At 43.9% G+C, this 20,978-nt stretch overlaps 1 protein-coding gene across 1 annotated transcript in view; it reads left to right on the plus strand.

The window, feature by feature from the left end:
* Nucleotides 1-13,962, plus strand: part of EMP1 (epithelial membrane protein 1) — a 50,481-nt gene extending 36,519 nt beyond the window's left edge. The window contains exons 4-7 of the mRNA XM_059935346.1: nt 8,599-8,711; nt 10,680-10,779; nt 10,894-11,034; nt 11,721-13,962. Of these exons, the coding sequence (XP_059791329.1) occupies nt 8,634-8,711; nt 10,680-10,779; nt 10,894-11,034; nt 11,721-11,872 (471 nt within the window). The 5' untranslated portion in view covers nt 8,599-8,633 and the 3' untranslated portion in view covers nt 11,873-13,962. The remainder of the gene's footprint in view (nt 1-8,598; nt 8,712-10,679; nt 10,780-10,893; nt 11,035-11,720) is intronic.
* The last annotated feature ends 7,016 nt before the right edge of the window (nt 13,963-20,978 follow it).

Here is a 20,978-nt window from a genome sequence, read left to right on the forward strand (position 1 = left end):
ACCTTTGCTCTGTGTCAGGCAGGAGCCCTTCAGTCCTCACACTAAGGCTACGAGGTCTGCAGATCACAGTTAAAACGGGCTGGAGTTTCAACGTGCTTGAAATAGCTTACAATTTTATATGTCAACTATACCCCATTAACACTGAATTTTTTTTTTTTTTTTTTTAAGTGGTGCAGTCAGGAGTTGAACCTGGAATTTGTGCTCTTTTTGCTGCTCAATACTGTGTCTCTCTAGGAGCTACTGTCCAGAGAGGGTATGTTATTTTCCCAAAGTTAGCAGTTAGTCAGAGGCAGAATTTTTATGAGAATCTGGTTTTCAAATAGGTGCTCTTTTTTCTTTCTTTCTCGTTTTGTTCCCCTTCAATAACATCTTCCTACCCCCACCCCCAGTTCCTCATCCCTAACTATGGGAGAATCATGCTAGTCTACAGCAGTGCCGGAAAAACACCACCTTTTCTATAATAACCCTCGTTCATGAGAGCCCACATTTGGGAGGTGCGGTCCCCTTACCCCCAGGACCATGAAAGAATAGTTGTTTTCTTTGGAACATGTAGATTCCTGTTACCTTTGCTACTAGATTGGTGATGTTTCTCCTGGTCATAAAAACTGCCCTGTGCGCTTGAAAACATCAGACCCTGGAACGATGTGTATATAGTGAGGTACAGCTTGAAATTCTTTCCTTCCACACCAAACATCAGACATCCAGAAGCAGGAGGAAATAGCCCTTCAGGATTCTTTTTTTCCACATGTTTCCCACGGAGAAATTAATGCCCCCCTCTCCCACCCCTACATTAAAACAATATTTAGAATGGAAAAGTACACTTGACAAAAAACAACAAGAACAATGGTCAGAAAAGCTCATCCAAGGTCTCATCCACTCAGCCCTGCCTTTAATCCCAGCCTTTTCCTCCTCCGGATACATCCTCTACGGCTGCTCCCCAAAGAGAGTATTTCCTTTTCTGCTGCACATTCATTTTGCCAACCCAAATGATCCTCAGTGGGAAAGAAACATATCAAAATAAACCAACAAAAGCAAAATGATCCTGATGTGTAGAGGACAGAAAGGCATTCGTGCTACCACCCTGCACAGTGTCCCCAGGAGAAGCACAGCCACAGTTTTGGGTATGCCACGAAGGAAGATGGGCAGATGTGGGCTGACTCATGGAGATCGTACGACCAGGAGTGGCTTTGCCTTTCATCTTGCGCCTTGGAGAAAGCACTGTGTCTTGGTCTGAGAAAGCATTCTTCAAAGTCTGCAGGTACCCAGAAAGAGATGGGGATTTCACTGAAAGCATCAAACAATGAAGAGACAGAGTGTGTCCAGCAGTCGGGTCATCTCGGGACAGTGTTATGACTTAGTGATATTTGGGAATCTCAGGTGATGTCCTCTGGCTAATTCTCTGATAACCTGAAAGTTCTGCTGGAAAAGTGACCACTTTAGAAAAATGCTAACAAGGAAGCATTAGACAAAGGGCAGAAGTAAGATCAAGGCAGTCATTGTCAAGAGCAGCCTCTGACGTGTTGCCAGGACCTTTCTAATGGAAGGGGGTCTTGGTAAGTAGTGAGCTCCCCGTGACTAGAGGAGTTTAAGTATGATTTAGGTGGTTCCTTGGTGTAGATTTATAGATGAGTTTCATGTATTGGGGAGGAATTTTAAAGCCCCCTTTCAGTCAGAGATTCTGTAATTTAAAGAGGTAGATAGGGAAGTTAAATACACAAAATAGTATTTAGAAGTTTAAGATTTTTTCTTTGCATTTACTTGTTTCTTCTTGAATAAAAGGGAACAAACACACATATAACCTTGAATATTCAAATGTCAAAGATCCTCAGAGAACTTCCCTGGTGGCGCAGTGGTTAAGAATCCACCTGCCAATGCAGGGGACACGGGTTCGAGCCCTGGTCTGGGAAGATCCCACATGCCGCGGAGCAATGAAGCCTGTGCGCCACAACTACTGAGCCTACGCTCTAGAGCTCGCGAGCCACAATTACTGAGCCCATGTGCCACAACTACTGAAGCCCGCGCGCCTAGAGCCTGTGCTCCGCAACAAGAGAAGCCACCGCAATGAGAAGCCCACGCACCTCAACAAAGAGTAGCCCCCGCTCGCCGCAACTAGAGAAAACCTGCAAGCAGCAACGAAGACCCAACGCAGCCAAAAAATAAATAAGAATTAAAAAAAAAAAAAAAAGATACTCAGGAAATATTCACAGAGTTTGCCTGTAGTAAGATGTTCAATACATAGTTACAGAAATATATAAATAATTTCTAAAACTAATACAGAACCTAAAGTTCACCTATATAAAAAAGGGGGAAACATTTTCTCTGTAGAATTCTGTTGTTTTTTATGAAGACTTCAGTTACTTTGACATTGATTGTTTTTCCACAGAAAAGAAAATATTGCCTTCCTTGATTCATTTATTTGCTCGCTGAACAGACACTTGGTACCTATCATAGACAAGCTTCTCCTTTCAGGAACTTAGAATCTTAGGGGTGGGGGAGCGAAACATTTCCACAAATAATTCTGTTACCAGGCGGGTTGCCACCAGTGATTTTAATAACAGGAGGAAAATGACTACTTCTGTTCGGGTTTAAAATTCCTTGGATTCCCAGTGCCAGCGTGAGGTGTTTGGATCCTCTTTCCCGATTGGTGGTGGGGTGGTGGTGTGTTTGGAAGATTTGAGAAGAGGAGTGACTTGGTCGGATAATCCAGTGGCACAGAGCATATATTTAAGAGGGAGGAGTTCAGAGAGAGGATCGCGGGAGAGGCTGATGGTCCTGAGCCGGACAGTGACAATGGGAGTGGAAAGTAAGGATGCACGGGAGATAAATACTGGAGGAAGAATGCATGACCTGACTGTGTTATTTTCAGCAATGAAACTGGGATGATGAGGACATGGGAGGGGGAAGGGGAAGCTGGGACGAAGTGAGAGAGTGGCATGGACATATATACACTACCAAATGTAAAATAGATAGCTAGTGGGAAGCAGCCGCATAGCACAGGGAGATCAGCTCGGTGCTCTGTGACCACCTAACGGGGTGAGATAGGGAGGGTGGGAAGGAGATGCAAGAGGGAGGAGATATGGGGATATACGTATATGTATAGCTGATTCACTTTGTATAAAGCAGAAACTAACACACCCTTGTAAAGCAATTATACTCCAATAAAGATGTTTAAAAAAAAAAAAACTGGGATGAGAGGAAGGAGTGATGGGGAGGGACTTTGGCATCTGGTCATTATTGCTCCTGTCTCCCCAGAAAAGCCTGGGCTGTCTTCAGCTGCCAGGGAAATGACTAAACTGTCTTCTGGCTAGCCAGCCAGATCCACAGGCTTCTCAGAAAGCTATCTTGTGCCATCTGGTAGAGGATGCCTCCACTTTGCCTTTGTCTGTGAGACTGTCACACACTCCAAGTGAATCACAGACATTTGAGCTCTGTGGGGCCCCCCCATTGCTCACACAACCCCCAGATCCCTGTTTCTGATTATGTGACACCCCCAGTCTCTGGCGAGATCTTCAGTGACTCAAGCCGACGATTTCCATCGCTTCCTTTGCTGGAGAAGTAGGTTTTGGGGGCTCTATTCTGTTGTATTGTTCCCAATTATTGTTCCTTGGACCACCCTCAAGCATTGCTTCCCCTAGACTCTGGTGGCCGCTCAATAAACACACAGGACTCCAGGGCAGAAAGAAAGTTATCTGACCCCTAGCTTAGCAATCACGGAGCCAAATTACCAACACCTCAATTGTCTGTTTAGAAGTCAATGATTCTCAAAGTCTCTGCAGTATGAGTTACCCATCAGAAAAGGAAAGGTGTCCACAGAGACCTGATTAATTTCTCCTGGTCAGAACGCCCTAAAAGTGTTAGGCTACCTGAAAAAGGCAAAGAGGAAGGCAGTCTCAGGGATATGTTCCTTTGATTCTTTCATTTTTTTGGGGTGGTGGGTATAAGAGGGAGGCAAGAAACCAATAAAGATTTAAGTGGAAGGAGCCAACTAGAGAAGGCAGTTATCTTTCTCCCCAACATTAGCTAGTCATTTACAGTTCCAATCACCAGCAACCGTAATCTTCAGGTTCATTTTCACTAACTGTCCTATTAGCAAAGAACTTCATCCAGATCTAGAATGGTCAGTGGTTGTGAGGCTTGTAACGGGGACAGGAGTGTAAAGAGACCACTGCCCTAGTGTGGTCTGGGTGATGCGGGAAGAACAGGGGAAGCATGGTCAGAAACAAAGATGGCGGAGGTGGAAAAGGAACCGGCGGGCCTGTCCATTAGGGCAGAAAGAAGAACAGGAAAGGGATAAAGAGAGCCTGTGTGTGGCTCTAAGTCGCTAACCTCCGTTTCTCTTAACGATCACTTCTCTCTAGAGTCAGCATTCATGCCTCTTCTACTTTTCTCAGTTTCCCACCCAACCCCACGGAGCCCTGACCACCCCTGTCCCCGAGCTTGTTGGGTAAATGAGGATAAAGGGGGCGATCCTACTCTGCTTCCAGTGGTGGGTAGAGAAATGTGTTCCTGGCACCCCACATGGAACAGTCAGTGGACATCCTATCCCTTGAGAATGCAGTGGATTCACTAGCTCTGGTGGCCTGGGTGCAACTCCAAGGACCACAGATCATGTTGTTAGGAAAGTCCCAGCAACCACGTGACAAACTTTGGGGTGTTCCCGAGCACCGATGCTCTGTTGGGAGGACGGTGTGTCACCCAGCTCTTTAGAACCTCCATGCCGTTATCCTCTACTGCCTGGTTTGAGCCGCCAGGCTGTGACTAGGGGTCTGCTTTCTGTTGGCGCGTACTATCCATAGCCTTTCGGAGAGGTGGGAGAGAGAACTCAGTTATTGTTTTAGTGAAACATACTGCCACGAAAGAAAGTTGTAGCAGGCAATACTTCCAAAGATATAAATGCTCAGAAATGGTCTCTTTTCGGTGCTTTTATCTGAAGCAAGATACACACGAGGCCAGGGAATGAGGCTCTCAGAAATCTCCCCTACCTGTGAAGGGTGGGTGGACCCCGTGGGAGCACGGGGTCTTCTTTTATTTCTACCCAAACCGCTCTACTACTTGATAGGTCCCCACTCATCTGCTGGGGGGCCTCTAGTATAGGGACTGAGTACCTAGGGATGATCCAGGCCAGACATTGAAGAAGACAGTTCATTCTGTTTCCAAACGTGTTGGGGAGAGCCATTGAAATTAAAGGAAGCCCCTCTAAGCTGACAATGGATGATACTATTAAAAACCTGACAAATTTGGGGCAATGAAAAATGGAGAGGTTACTATATGTGTTATGCGATAGCTCCAGCTAAACAGCTCCTACTTCCGGCTGGATACAGCAGCCAAAAGTGGAGAGAATTGTGTGTTCCGTGCACTAAGAACACTTGCTAATCCAAGACATTTTGCTCCTTTCTTTGGTGAAAAGATGTGGCATGATTACAGAAATCTAAATACCCTGAAAGTGAGTCGCTTCCTTGCTTGATTCCGCCGCTCACTCCTGCCTGCGCCCCGCAGGGGAATAATGATCAGGTGGGGCTGTGGGTTAGATCAGAAGTGAGAGCCACTGGCCAGGAACTCGCACACCCCAGGGGGTGCAGTGGACCAGCCACGGTGAAGGTGCAGGGTAATTGGAAGGCAATTATGTTCAAGTCATCAAAACGGACAGTGTGAGCCGGGGCGAAAGGAATCAGACTCAACTTCGGAGGGTTACAGACCAGTCCAAGGAGACGGAAAACACTGCTGGATCCCCAACAGCATGTAAGGGAGGAGACTCATAACATTTTCCTCGACCCCATTTAAGAGCCCTCACTTGGTGTGTTATATTCTGTCTTTGGTCCCTCAACCCCTATTAGGAAGAGGGTGTTTGTAAATTAGAAGCAAAGGAATAAAAAAGTCATTTGTAGAGCCCAAGGAGGATTAAACATGACTCGTTATATAATATTTTTAAAAATCAATTTATTTATTTTAATTTTTGGCTGCATTGGGTCTTTGTTGCTGCACGCAGGCTTTCTCTAGCTGCAGCGAGCTGGGGCTACTCTTCATTGCGGTGCTCGGGCTTCTCATTGTGGTGGCTTCTCTTGCTGCGGAGCGTGGGCTCTGGGCGTGCGGGCTTCAGTAGTTGTGGCACAAGGGCTCAGTAGTTGTGGCTCGCGGGCTCTAGAGCGCAGGCTCAGTAGTTGTGGTGCACGGGTTTAGTTGCTCTGCGGCATGTGGGATCTTCCCGGACCAGGGATCGAACCTGTGTCCCCTGCACTGGCAGACGGATTCTTAACCACTGCGCCACCAGGGAAGCCCACATTATGTAATATTTTAATTCCCTGCATTCAGAGAATTAATTCATACCTGTTCCTTTCTCCATGAGGGGTGAGATCAGGATCTAGTGATGGTGCGAAATCTTGGGGGTGCCGGGAGGATGGGTAGCACAGGGCTGAGAAGAGCGAGATTTCTCCTCCTCATCCCTAAGGGGGTGTTCCCAGTGGTCCTCCCACTCAAGGGGCAAGGATTAGGCATAAAGACAATTTCTAAGAGACCTAAATGATTTTATACACACAGCCTTGTGAACTGGATAGCAGATATCCTATTACTGGCACTTAAAACATGGGGCAGCCTGGTGACGGATGGACTGGGTTGGTTTGGTGCCAGCTACTCAGTTTCATATAATAATAATGATGATAATAGTAATACTAATAATCACAACGAAAGCAACCCCATTAGTATCTGCCATGTGCCAGGCACTGTGCTGGGAGTTCTCCATATACGATCCAATGTAACCCTCACATTTCCCTGTATGATTAGCACTACAACCCTCACTTTACATAGGAGGAAACTGAGACTGGAAGGTCAAACAACTTTATATGATTCTAACTCAACATTTGTCTAATTCAAAAACCTCTTTTCACTGTGCATTAAACTCAAGCAGAAAATTGAGGAAGTGTGCAAGAACCTGAGAAAAGCAAAAATGCATTTGAATGTGTGGGGAGATTATTAATAGCAGGCATGAAAGCTCCAAGCTCTCCCCTGAAGCCGCGGGATAAACTTCATCATTTTAGTCATTCACAGTTCAATTGGACACATTTCTACAAAAAGAATCTAGGTGGCAGGAAGTGCTCGGATGGGGAAGGAGGGCGCCGGGGGGGGGGGGGGTTGGAATGGGTCGGGTGGGCAGTGGGGGCCAGTGTCTACCTCTCATTCCTGGCCTGTCAAGAGCAAGGCCCCCGGGGTACCGTAGGTCATTCTAGATTTTGAGTGCCTGATGAGGAAAGGGAGAGGAGATCAAAATCATCGGAAGTGTTGGAATGATTGTATCCGTGCTCTCCAGTAAATACCCGGTCCAATGTGAAAGGGGCTCAAGCACACTCAAAGCTTCCATTAAATGAGGTGGAGGGAGAGAGAGAGAAGTGGGACACAGTTGCTGGATGTGCACCGCCAACTCCTCCCTGAGAGGGGATAGCCACACATCCACCCTGCCTAGGGTGTGAATAACCTGAGCCCTTTCCTTCTGAAGTTCCTGAGAGCTGGCACCGCCTCTTAACCTTCTTGGGCGTGAGTGACAAAGCACTCCTGTAGCTGACATTAATCAGAATAGCTGCCCTCTCATGCATCCTTCACACTTCCTTTATTTTCTAGGTTTGATGACCCATGGGCTCCCAGTCTTCTATTCTGCTGAGATTACGGCTGAACGCTTTTGTTTACCCATGCACATTCTTAATCTCTATGAGTTCCCCATCCTCCCACCCACCGTGTGATGGATGCATTTGCCCATCTGCTCTACTGAGTCCTGAAGGATTGGCATTTGGGTAAATGTCATGCACAAGCCAAAGGCACCTTTAGTAGTCTCTCAAGCTGCATCCAGCCCCCAGAACTGTCATATTGAATCATAGGAAATATAACCCTATGCCCCCAGACCAATAGTAGAGTCTGTACCATGACACAGCCCAAAGGCTCCGGTGCAGTAATACCAGTCTAAAATGTTCCATCGGTAGATGATCAGATCATTAGACTGTAATTAGGTAGTTATAATTATTGAATATCGAACAGCATTATTATAATAGAAGTTGTGGCTCTCACGTTTTATATCTCATCTGGGATCAAATTAGTAGCCCATTCAGTCTCTGGGCATTCAGTAATAGCTGCTGGTCTGAGGAAAATTCGATTAAAATTGCTGGGTGAGCAGTTTGATAGAAGCGTGGACACTTCCCTAGTGGAAAATAGAAATTTATATGACATTGTTGCACAGAGACCTGGAAATTACAGCTGTGAAAGGCCTTTTAAAAACCAAAGTCCTACTTTTGGCCTCTAAAACACAAACAAAATAAAATAATAACAGTTACCATAAAATTTTCTGGTTTCGAAACAGGCTGTATCAGAAGGATGAGTATATAAATACCTGAGAGGCAGAATTCTGTTTCTGTTGAGGTCTATTTAAATAGACGAATAGGTACTTGGGGAAACTGGGCTAACTAGTTGTTTGCAGGAATTTATGATGAAATCTTGATGGTTTTCACTGCAGCTCTTCCTGATTTTAGCAGCTAGCCCACCCAGGTGGGAAAGCTGAATTATCGTGTTGAATCTGACAGTAACCTCTCCTTTCCCTTTCGTGTTCTCCTTTCTTTTCAGAACTCTCTTCACTCCCAAGCCATCAAAAAGCCAAGATGTTGGTGTTACTGGCGAGCATCTTTGTGGTCCACATCGCCACCGTCATCATGTTATTTGTTTCCACCATTGCCAACGTGAGTCGTGTTCTTCTGTTCATTCATTCATCTGGAAGTTATTTGCATATTTACATAAAGTGCTACAAAGGACATTTAAGCCATAATTCCTGCCCTTTGTGAATTTACAGTTTAGTCATGGAAAAAAAATAAACACATACTTGCACTTCAAACAACTAAGTAACAAGCGTCTACATGAGTGATCCCGCCAGGCTGGAGAACACAGCAAGGCTTCTCAGTGGAGGTGGAACTTGGAGGATGGGTAAATGGGTGGGGTTTCTCTCTGCTAAAGATGCAGAGCGAAAGGAGCATGGGACGCCTTCTAGGTGTGCCAGCCAAGGAGCCCAGCAGGGACGGACAGGCTTTGTTCAGGGCATAATGAGGACACTTGCGTGGCAGGGCAGAACTTCCCTTCCTTCTGGGGACCTTGATTAGAAGGAGAAATGAGAGTGAGATCATAAGACACTTTGGTGGCCCAACCGCCAAATTCAAGATCTGGGCAGAGAGTAGCATGTGAGAGTGGAATTTTGCAAGATTAACCTGATTCCCCTGAATTAACTCAAACAAAACAACCTAAAAATATGGAGGTAGCAGCAGGCTCTTCTCTCTGAACCTTGGGCTACTCTGACCTCTAGTGGTAGTTTGCAGGGTCCATTGTGCTTTTCTCAGAAAAAAAACAAGACAGCTCCTTGGACCTAAAAACCAAGGCCATCCATCACTAGACAGACAAAGATGGTTCCAGAACCTGTTTAGGTCCCTGTTACAGTTGAAGGATAAATGGGTTTTAAAGTTCAGAGTTTTGCCAACATCGGTGGGTATAATTATAGGCAAGGCTAACTGAAGCATCACTGTGATAAGCCAGAACCCTCACCCATGTGGCCTCCTCCAAACTCTAATTTAGCCATTCTGTATGCTGCCCTCCAAGTCTCTCAGGATAACAGGTCTGATAAACAACTTCAAACTGTATTAGTGGATGCTGAGTGCTGAATATCTGAATTATCAGCTTCTGATATGGGGCTGGACACAGAGTTGTTTATTAAATCAAGAGCAGGCAGGCGATTTGACATCCTGGCCCTGCTTTTCCAATAAGTCTCATTTTAACAGACACTCTGTGTAGACAGGGCTGGGTGTTTGTTTTCCATCCCAGAAGGATAACTGTTTTGCTGGCACTGTGGTGAGCCTCGGGGAACACATTTTGGTCATTCTTCTACTTTCAGCTGCCGCCACAGGAAGGCTGTGGCTAGACTATGTTATTATGGAATTACTTTGCATGTTGTGACGATCAAGGTTTATCTTTCTGTTTAGATGAAAGTGGCTTATTGATCACCCAGCTATTTTCTTCGTTGCCCTTTATGTTTCTTACTTTTTTCCAGTTGAACATTTTTCCTTAACTTTTTCCCCCTCTAGCCAGCCCCTTCCATGAAACAATCTTGGTAGGGTGTATGAATTGTGCCTCCTTAAAACCAATTTCCTCACGCAGGGTTTCCGTTTCTTAGATCCTTAGGATTTTAAACCGCGATGGTCGAATTACTTCTTTTCTTTTTTTTTTTTTAAGTGATGAGGGATGTGAGGCCCAGAGAATGAGGTGACTTTTCCTTGGCCACACGTTCTTCTCTCTCTTTTTTCTTGGGATCTTTGTGACTTCAGTTTTAGTGAGACCTTATTTCCACCAAGAGATGGAAATAAACCATGTTTATGACTAAATATGGAGTCTTGGTTAAGATTTGGTCCTGACACAAGGTGATTTGTTGTTTCCTTTTCTTTCAAAGCAGGGGGTTAGTTTATAAACAACTTTTTATTTCTTTTTTTAATTTATTAAAACAATTTTTTACTGGAGTATAGTTGATTTAAAATGTTGTGTTAGTTTCTGCTGTACAGCAAAGTGAATCAGTTATACATATACATATATCCACTCTTTTTTAGATTCTTTTTCCGTATAGGTCATTACAGAGTACTGAGAAGAGTTCCTTTATTTCTTTTTGATTTCAGGTCTGGATGGTTTTAAATAATGGAACAGGATCAGTAGGTCTTTGGAAAAACTGTACTTCCACTGATGGCTGCAGTGACAGCTTGTCATACGGCGGTGAAGGTTCGTACAAAGATATCGTACTCAGTGCTGACAGTTGGTGGGCTCAGGGACATGGCCAGTCCCTCGGGGACTGGGTAGCCTAATGGCCTCACTCCCCCCGCCCTGTGTCCACAGACGCCCTCAAGGCAGTGCAGGCCTTCATGATTCTGTCCATCATCTTCTCCGTCATCTCCCTTGTGGTCTTCGTGTTCCAGCTGTTCACCATGGAGAAAGGCAACCGCTTCTTCCTCTCGGGGGCCACTATGCTGTTGTGCTGTGAGTATCAGCTTACCCAGAAAAAGCTTTCCCGTAGATCTTACCATGGGTGCTCCTGGCAGCTTGAACAGCTGAGCACGTGGGGCAGTGAAACCGCCTTGTACAATCTGTGCTCTTTGGGAGAGAACCCCTGATAGCTGCTTGGAATAAGAACCCTCGTCGGCTTCATTGTTTAAACCTGGGCTCCTGGGCAGCTACCAAGTGGCTGGAGTCCGCCCATCAGTAGCACTTGTATACAAGACCCTCGAAGGGGGCAGGGATGTGGGATTCCTTAGAAAGATGAAACCGCTGCCAGAATGCCTGCAATGATTGCCATTCCTGCTCTCCTGTCATTCTTCCCCGATACACGCAGTTTGGTGGAAGGCGTGTTCTTTTGCATCCCTCAGGCAGCCTGCCCTTGTGTGCTGGGGTCCAGATGGGAAAGCTGAGGGGTGGACCCGAGATGCTGTGTTTCAGCCGCACAAACCAGTGCAGATGTGAGAACTCGAACACCTCTGATTTGCCAACACAACCATCAAGCTTGGTTTGGGGCAAATCGACAGAACTACCGTTGGGGGTCAAATTTCAGATTTTATTTTCCCATCGCCCATGAGGGAAATAGGCTCTTCCTAAAATTATAAAATCTTTTTCTTGGTTTTCATGTTAAGAAACCAAACCAACAGCTAATCGTTGTTTTTCACCTGCAGGGCTGTGCATCTTGGTGGGGGCCTCCATCTACACTCATCACTATGCCGACGGCCCTCAAAGTCACCAGGGCTATTCCTTCATCCTGACCTGGATCTGCTTCTGCTTCAGCTTCATCATCGGCATTCTCTACCTGGTCCTGAGAAAGAAATAGGCTGAACACGTTATTGGGGATCTGGGGGGTGGGGTGGGGAGGAGGGAGCCCTTGAATCTGGGAGAGGAGTGGAAGTTGCTAAGCAGGAAAAACCAAGAGAGGGAATTGGGGGGAGGGGAAGGCAGGGGGGAGGAGCTGAAATGGAAGCATGACGGAGGGGGTCCTGTACTGGTCCAGCCCCTGCCCCAGGAGAAAGCCGTGGGCTGGGATGGATGCTTCCTGGATTCAGGCCAGAGGGCCTCCCTCCAGCCTCCAGCTGTTATCAGTTACATACACTGCCTGGGGCCCCAGCAGCTGCCACATCGCTGGCTCCACTTCCGAGGGTGAATTCAGTCTTCAGACCTACTGCACCTAGTTAATGTAGCGGTACAAGTTCCGGCAGGGGCAGATACTGTTCTTGTGCGGAATACGCCAGGCTTGGAAACCATCCTGCCCTTCCGACCCAAAGCAAAACAGCACCGTCTGAAGGGCCCTGTGGGAGGACTTTGGCCAGTGAGCCATTATCCCTCGTTGGAACAGAGATTTAGCTCTGTGGTATTTGTGACAAAATGGGAGGAAGAGAGATAGTGATTAAGGCTAAGTTGGTGGGTTAGCTAAACTGAGAAAGAGAACTTTTCACAGTGGAAGGCCTGGGGCGTGGTCAGAACCCAGACTAGACCTCACACAGCTGCCCCTCGTGGAGACCTCTTGCTGCAGACTTTGCTTGGCCTCCCGTTTAAAGTCAAGGCAGCTCTCTGGAGTTTCTGGAAAGCCACTAACGACCAATTCAGTGGTGGAAGCACCACACAAATTATGGGAAAAAGGGACAGTCTTATAGCAGGGTTATATTAGCTTTATGTTATTAGGAACCTCTCTCCATGCAATCAATGTTTGTTTTAAGTATATAACGTGAGAGAGATGGACAAAGACCCGTGCAACACAATCTGTTACTCTCCCTCTAAATTATACACTTTTGAGGAAGTTTTATCTAATTAGCCACGTTGGGGATCAGGGCTCCTAGGCTCAGAGACAGCTCTAGCTTTGACATGAGCTGGAGGGGTTGCCTTTCAGAGGTCCTGCCTATCCTGCAACGCAGGTGAGGCAAGGCAATTCTGGAAGCTTCTAAAATACACACAAACCAAAACCAAACAACAAATCCTTGGATGAAAGGTGCTATATCATTGTCAAGTATTAAGCATACTAGATTTCAGTCACAATAAGAACAGAGTGTCTGTGCTTCCAGGAAAATAAGAAAATTTCCGTGAGAGAAATAAAAATATAGGTGATGGGCAGATATTTTCTTTAAGGAAAAAAAACCCCTAAACACTCTTGTGGTACCCAGTCAGATGATAATTGAGCTTGTCTGCTGCCACAAGAGTATTTCTATATAGGACTTAGAAGTATGGTATTAGTATGGTATTCCTGGTTAAGCAGGCATTGCTCTGGCCTGGCGCAGCTATTTTAAGCCATCTCAGATTCTGGCTAAAGGGTATTTTTTTGGTGGAAGACATTTCCTTTACCAATCTGAGAATATCTACTCTAGGGAGAATCTGAGACATCTTGCCTACTTTTCATCTTCTAGCTCCCTCTTCATGCCATTTCTTATATACGTTTCCTTTTGGGGAGCTATTATGCCACAGTTGCTGGTATTTATGTAAAAGGACTATTACTAAGTATATTCCTTTATGTTCATTCTGGTTAGGGGAATGTTGAGAGCTGGCCACCAAATTATCTGGGCTGTGGGGTAAATTGGTTGGCAAGCAAAAACTGTGGGATGATAAACTTTTAAATTATGATTTAATGATCACATGATTTTAGAAGGCTGTCTTGCGTGCAGAAGCAGATTTACATATCAGATACAGCCAAAAGAGATACTAGCATTGTGTTAAAAAGTCAAACTGTGACTGGAGTGAACCATGTATTCCCTTGTCTTTTACTTTGTTTCTGTGCCATTTATGTCTCATGTAATTTGCATTACGTTGGTGGGTTGTTCTAGTACTGTATTTGGCTTCTTCTTTAATAGATTGGTATTTCATATACTATAATTGTAAATATTTTGATACAAATGTTTATAACTCTAGGCATATAAAAACAGATTCTGATTCCCTTTACTGTGTGAATGTTTTCTTTCAAAAAATGTGTAGAGAAAATATGGATGATAATGACATTTATGCCTAATTAAGTTGTCAATCAGTTCGATTTGGACAAGTTGGCATTTATCAGAGACATTAAGCTACTTTCTGGAACTGAAAGTATAGTTTTATCTTGCTTTAATTAAGCCTCTTAAGCAAAAAATGGAACTTCATAAGCTAATACATTAGAGAGAGGTTATTATCTTGAATCAGAATGGGTTATGACATTAAGAAATGAGATACTTGTAAATTTTCTTTGAAGTAGCGAACTCCTGTAATGTGTCTTCAACATATAAAGCAATTCACAATGGTATGCGTCACATACATTTTCAGGAGCCAATTCATTGCATTACCCGGGGCGTAATCTGTATGGACTCTGTGAGAGAAGGAAAGATTTGAGGCTTTCTGGGCACAGTAAGGACCAGAATGAAGAGTGGAAAGCAGGGTTTGGTGCTGTGTACCCCAGCATCATGTCAACACCAATACGATAAGAGTGGTTTTAATGTGGAGTAGGCCATCTTTCAGTCCCCTGTGGTCTTGGATGAAATAACTGCACACAGAGTAATGCACAAAAAAAAGACACAATGGAACGCGAAAATAAGACTTCAACATATTTTAAATTAAATTAATCAAATTGCATCGGTTATTGATAACCTCTTACAGACCTCTGTGAGTCAGTTCCAAAAGTTATCTTCTTAAGCTGATCGTTTGGGACTCAGAGCATATTTTCCATAGAGACAATTTACAACGATCTTACTTATCATATGGGCTAAAAAGACTTTTGTGAGTCTAGCCTGGAAAAGAAGTTTAATAATGATTTGACTATTATTGTTGTTTTCAGTGGGAAATGAGTTAGTTAAATTCTGGAACCTGGAACCCTCTGTTGCCCCCCCAGACCCTTCATGGTAAGAGGAGTGTATCTGATGTAGGGGGAGGTGGACATATGGCTGCCTGGGAATCACTCTTCCCCGGTCATGTCAGAGTTTGCCATTGAATATAGGAGAACGTGGCATTTAGAATCACTCTGGCTGTAAATATACATATATAATTTTGTAAACTGGGTGTTCTTAAGCTAGGACTGCTTGTTCCATTCTCTGATCTCATGGTGTAGAATCAATCTTAATTTTCCCACTTTATTAGCGTATCAATAGCTTAAACCCAGTTTAACCTAGGAACTTTAGAATGATTCTAACTCCTTAGTGTAATAATTGACAGTCTTTTGAAAATTATGAAACCTTACTATTTTAGTTTGATTTCACAACTTTTCCTCCCTCTCGTAAAATAATGACAAAGGGCACATATATCTATAATTTTTAAGGTGAATCAAGTGGTTGACAGAGGTGGGGCTGAAGGCTGGGAGAAATGGGTGAACTCTTTGGGGTTTTTTTTTTCTTAGCTTAAATAAATTGCATTTTTAAAAAATGGTATTAAAAAGATACTTTTCAACTGGTGATTCTGATGCCTGACATGATACAAGTTGATTGAAATAGAAAAAAATTTTTTTCTTATGAAAAAAGAAGTAAAGCTGTTTTGAGTATTTGGGTACAATTTTGCCATAGCTCTTGAGGTAACTAGGCATTGCAAAATCAAGTTTTGAGAATTATAGTACTGGATTTATGAGTGACATAGATTACACTAATGAATCTGATACTTGGTCACCTTATTTTAAAAAAGTTAAAATCATCCTGGCCGTAATATTTAAACCCAGATTTGTTTCCATAAACCAAGTTACCCAACTCACTTCAACATGGCACACTTGAACTGACTCTACTAATTTCTTTCTCCAGAGTAATTCAAATTCTTTACCTCTCATTGTGTTTAATGCTTGTCAGAGCTCCTGGAAGGACAGGTAAAAGACCGATGCAGACAAGTCATAGTTGTTCAGTTTAACTTCATTTCAGCCACCCATTCCCATGGCCTTTCCTTGGGTGTTCCCATTCCCACCCACAGTTTTTGAATTCCATGCTGTTAGTTCCTTAAGGATACTTTTTGGTACACCCCTTTTCCCTGTATCTCCAACCTCTCTCTCCCTCTACTGGAAGTGTTCTCTTGTGGGTAACTTACGTTTAAGTTTAACCTGTCTTAAGCAAAACAAAACAAAACACTCCCTTCTACCCTAATACTTTACCTCTTGCTGTCTCTTCACACTCACGTTTATTGAAAGTGTGTCTTGTTATCTATGTCTCCACCAGGCCTCACCTTGACACATGTGGGCCCCAAGTAAGAGCACAAATGGAGGTCTGCACACTGCGTCTAAATATTTAAAAGTTACATATCAAGTTAACGAGCTGCTAAATAAAGTGTGCTCTACTGTTCTACCTTGATAAATATACCTAGAAGGTCAGGATCAAATTTAGAATTCTCAGAGTCCTTGGGGTTCTGGGGTAGAACATGGTTTTGCAGGGGAGAGTTGGTACCGGTTTCTGGCTCACAGCCTGCTTCCCTCACCCTTCACTTCGGGACCTTGAGTGCATGACTGTGGAGACCCCAGCCCCACACATGCAAAACCGGTCCTCACCCCTTCCCCATCCTGCAAATGGCCACCCCTCAGCCATTTCTTTGTCCAAGAGTGTGCACACGCATGACATGGTCTGACCTCTGTATGGACTAGACTTGAGAGAAAGCCCAGGGGAAGGAGGCCTAGAAATGAGCTTGGGGACGTTTGGGCAGGGAATTTGGGGTCCTGGATAATCAGAATATAATCTGGAAGGAGCATGTGGGCTCCAGTGGGTATGCTCCTTTGGCTCCAAGCCCAAGGACTTCGTGTCCGTGTAGGGGTGTGGCTGGAGGACAAGCAGAGCAGAGCCATAAAGCACAGGCCTGGGAAAGGCCCTCTCACCTGGTCTTAGGGCGTGGTTTTACAGACTGACTCCTTGCCGGCTCCTTTACAGCCTCACTCAAGCAGATTTGCTTCCGCCCTCACCATTCCGAAACGATCGCTCTCCTAAGGGTCAACGGTCACTTTAGATTCCCTAGTCCAGTGAATATTCTTTTTTGTTTGTTTATTTGTTTGTTTGGTTTTCCTTGACCCCCTGTTCATTTTATCTCTGTATTCTGCCCGAGAGACTTAATTAAAATTCATACAGTTAATCACCACCGATCTCATAATGATTCCAAAATCTGCATCTTGGCTCAGACCAATTTTCTGGATCCAGTCCCATAAGAACCACAAATTCCACAGAACCCAGTACTTTCCACCCTCTTTTGTATCCCTGGTCTCAGGAAATAACCACCCATCACTTAGATGCAGTTAGACGCTAGAAACCCAAGTGTCATTCACAATTCCACCTTCTCCTTAATTCTTTATATCTAATTAGTAACTGTATCTTCTTGATTTTAAATCCTAAATATTTCTAGACTCTTTCCCTTTCTTTCTAACTCCTTTGCTATGATATTAGTTTAGATCTTTAATAGCATTTATTTAAAGTAGCTGAAAAGTCTCTTAAGAATTCACTGCTATAACTCATTCTCCACTCTGTTGCAAAGATGATTACTTAAAATGCAAATACCATCATGTCCTTCCTCTGCCTTTTTTTTTTTCTTCCTCTGCTGTTAATCCTTCATTGGCGGCTTCACGTTGTTCATGATAAAATTCAGAGTGCTAAACCTGTCCATCTCCACCTTTCCTCCCCATACCATTCTATCCTCGAGCTAAAATGTACTACTCATCCCGTGCTTTGGGAAGCGTTTCCCCATGCTATTCCTTTTCCCCTCCTTTCTTTGGTATTTGGCTCTCCCCTGCTGATTCCTCAAGACTCAGCCATTTCTCATCTTTGGAAGGGTGGCCAGACTACCCCAGGCCCTACTGGGATGCGGTTTGTCAGCGTTTACATAACACCTTGTGCATAGTCATCAGAATGTTTTTTACAAACTATTTTAATTGTGGGTTTAACTACATGGCTTCCTCACTAGAGCACCATGAGGGCAGGGAACCCATTGTTCATTTATTACGTCCGCACTTAGCATTCTGCCTGGCAATTAGCAGATGTTTAATATAATTTTGTGGCGCCAGGGAAGGTGCTGGGGGATAGCATGATGAGTGACAGACCCAGTCTGCCATGGTGGCTTTGACAAGGAAGAGGGGAAAGATGCCCTTAAGTGGGTGTTTAAAAACCTTTTTGGGGTCATTAAATTTGATAAAAGCTATCTCTGCAAAAACATACATATGTTTTTTCCCCGTAAAATTTAGGACATTCACAAATTGCCCTGGAGCCATCCATGGATTTCCTAAGTAACGCATCCCTTAGACCTGCGTTAGAGTGACCCCTGTCTTAGAGGAATCTGCTCTGGCCCTCACCCAGCTGTGCTCTGTGGGCTCATGCCTTTGAGGAGCATCTGAGATGAACTTGAAGGGTGGGTAAAATTTTGGGAGCTGTACCCATAGGAGGAAGAGGGAAGGTAGTTCAGAAGGATGGGCTGATAAAGCATGGAGTGGGGAGAGCTAGCTGGAGCGAACGAGCTCTTTGGAAAAGTAGAGTAGGTTCTCTGCTGCAGAAGGCACTGACTCTCAGAGTTAGGAATTTTAAACTGATTTAGTGGGATCATGAGAAGTCCTTCAATGGTTTTCTTGGGGGGGCATGACGTAACTGGAGCATGCTCTGAGAGGATGACTTTGGTAGATTATTGAGTGGGTTCTAGGGGAAGAGAAAGAAGATTGGAGAATGTGGGAAGCTGACGCAGTGGTTGAGGAAAGAAGTATAATTGAAGAAACTGCACAAAGTGGATGGGGATGGAAGAGATGAAGGCAAGAGACATGACTTAGACGCCCCGTGACTGAGCAGGAATTCAAGGAGAAGCCAATAAAGATTATTCTGATGTTACGAGATTGGACGTTGGGAAACTGGCCATGCTGTTAATGAAACAGGAAAGCTGAAGGAAGAATTAATGTGAGGGCGATGATGATAAGCTCAGATCTGGACTTGCAAAGTATGAGGAACCAGCTGGACATTGAGGAAGCTCTCCCCTTCAAGTCTACAGAGGTTCTAGAAAATCTTAAAGGGTTCCATTCTAGAGTGGTCCTGGAGGTCTCTGAAGCACCCCAGAATCTAAGTCCCGAGGAGGCTGCATATTTCCCATGTTTAAACTCTAGATAGTTAAGTGTTTCTGGGCACATCTATCATTCTGGGTCAACTCTCTTGGGACCGACCCTTCTTATATCTGTTTTAATTCAGCTGTCACTTGTTTTAAATTTTACTTTTAAATGGTTTTTATGGCCAAATTTAGCTTCCTCAAATTAGCATCATATTTTCTGTTTATGTTAATTCCAACCAGGATCTTGTAGCCCCATGGAGAGCAAGGCAGTTGGAGGGGTGGCCATGGAGGGCTGACAAGAGGACAGGGCATAGATCCAGGGCACACTTGGAGTTTTAATTTGGTATCCCACGAAAATTCTCTTTTTTTTTTTTAAGATTTTTTTTTTTTTTTTTTGATGTGGACCATTTTTAAAGTCTTTATTGAATTTGTTACAATACTGCTTCTGTTTTGGTTTTTTGGCCGCGAGGCATGTGGGATCTTAGCTCCCTGACTAGGGATCGAACCCGCACCCCCTGCATTGAAAGGCAAAGTCTTAACCACTGGACTGCCAGGGAAGTCCCCCCACGAAAATTCTTGTTAAAATATCTTATTTGCTTAAATTTGCTTTTCAAAAATGTTGCCTTTTACAAACTTTCCCTTTGGAACATGTCTAACACCTGCTTTTGTTTTAAAAATGTTTGTCTCTTTTCCTTTTTAAAGACATCTTTTATTTTGGTCCAAACTCTGTTACCCTTAAAATGGAGACTTCTTTGGGTCAAACTACTTTGATGCTAAACCTCTGAACATCGATCTCACCAATGAGAGAATGATGCCTGGACACAGGTAACAGGGACCTGGCATGGACATGAGTCACATGATGTTATGAACAAGCCCATGTGATACTAAGATGTATGAAGAAATATGCAGATGAGGGCAATAGTTTCTCTATATTCTGAATTAGTCAGATTATAGTCTGCATTAGAGACTTGAATTATAGTCTGAATTAAAGCACTAGTCACCACTGTTCAAAGGGATGTGAAGAGCTTGGGGTAACTGTATTAACATGCAACAAAAATGATTAAAGCATTGGAAAATAGGTCTCAGGATGAAAGATGAAAAGGTTTTTTGATGTCTCTGGACGAGAAGACTAAGGTGGGGCCTGATTCTGAAAGGTCTTTATAAGGGATAGGTTAATGGAAAGATAGAATAGAATGTATGATGGAGGAAGATTGGGAGCAAACTTAAGAGAAGAAAAAATGCTCTACCCTGTATAATTTAGGCCAGAGTCAACCTTTTGCCCTGTCCTGTACTCTTGGTAGACATTACCAATTAATCACAACACCCTTTTCTACAGAGATTGGGCCAGTCCTCAAAAGTCTTCCATTTGGAATTCCAGGGAGCCTCTACCAGTCCTTTGGAATTTTTACTTAAGAAGAAACACATTTGCAACTCTAAGTTTAGACATTTAACTTTCTGAAGGCTTGAGGTTTTACCCGACGATTTCTCCAAGCTCTTTCCAGAACCATGATTCTACCAAGTCTTTTGGTTAAATGAATTTCATGAGGATTGGACTTAATTTATAGATGAGAATGGATCTTGGCTCTTTCAGCAAACTGGGACATCTTTGGAACACTTTTAGTTAAGGAATTGTGGGGCTTGCTACTATTTTATCACATAGAGTTTAGTTTTCCTCTCAAAAAAAGCTCTTCAGAGTCAGCCTAGAAAGTCTCATAATGCTGACAAGCTTAAGCAAAAAGAAATATACGGATGGAGCTAGTTACAAGGGAGGAGTTTCTCTAGAATCTTCTCTTTAAAAATGGTTCAGGAGAAGAAAATTGGCTCTAGGTTGACCCTGAATGCTGATTGGCTGGGGAAGGCATCATGATGCATCATGATGCTAATAAAGCTAATTGAGGTCTCTGCTTTTTCTGTAGCTCTTTATGTGTTGTTATGAAAAAAACCTGATGAGCAGTGGTTTTCTG

Source organism: Balaenoptera ricei, chromosome 10 (genome assembly GCF_028023285.1).
Source record: "Balaenoptera ricei isolate mBalRic1 chromosome 10, mBalRic1.hap2, whole genome shotgun sequence".
NCBI classification, from domain to species: Eukaryota; Metazoa; Chordata; class Mammalia; order Artiodactyla; family Balaenopteridae; genus Balaenoptera; species Balaenoptera ricei.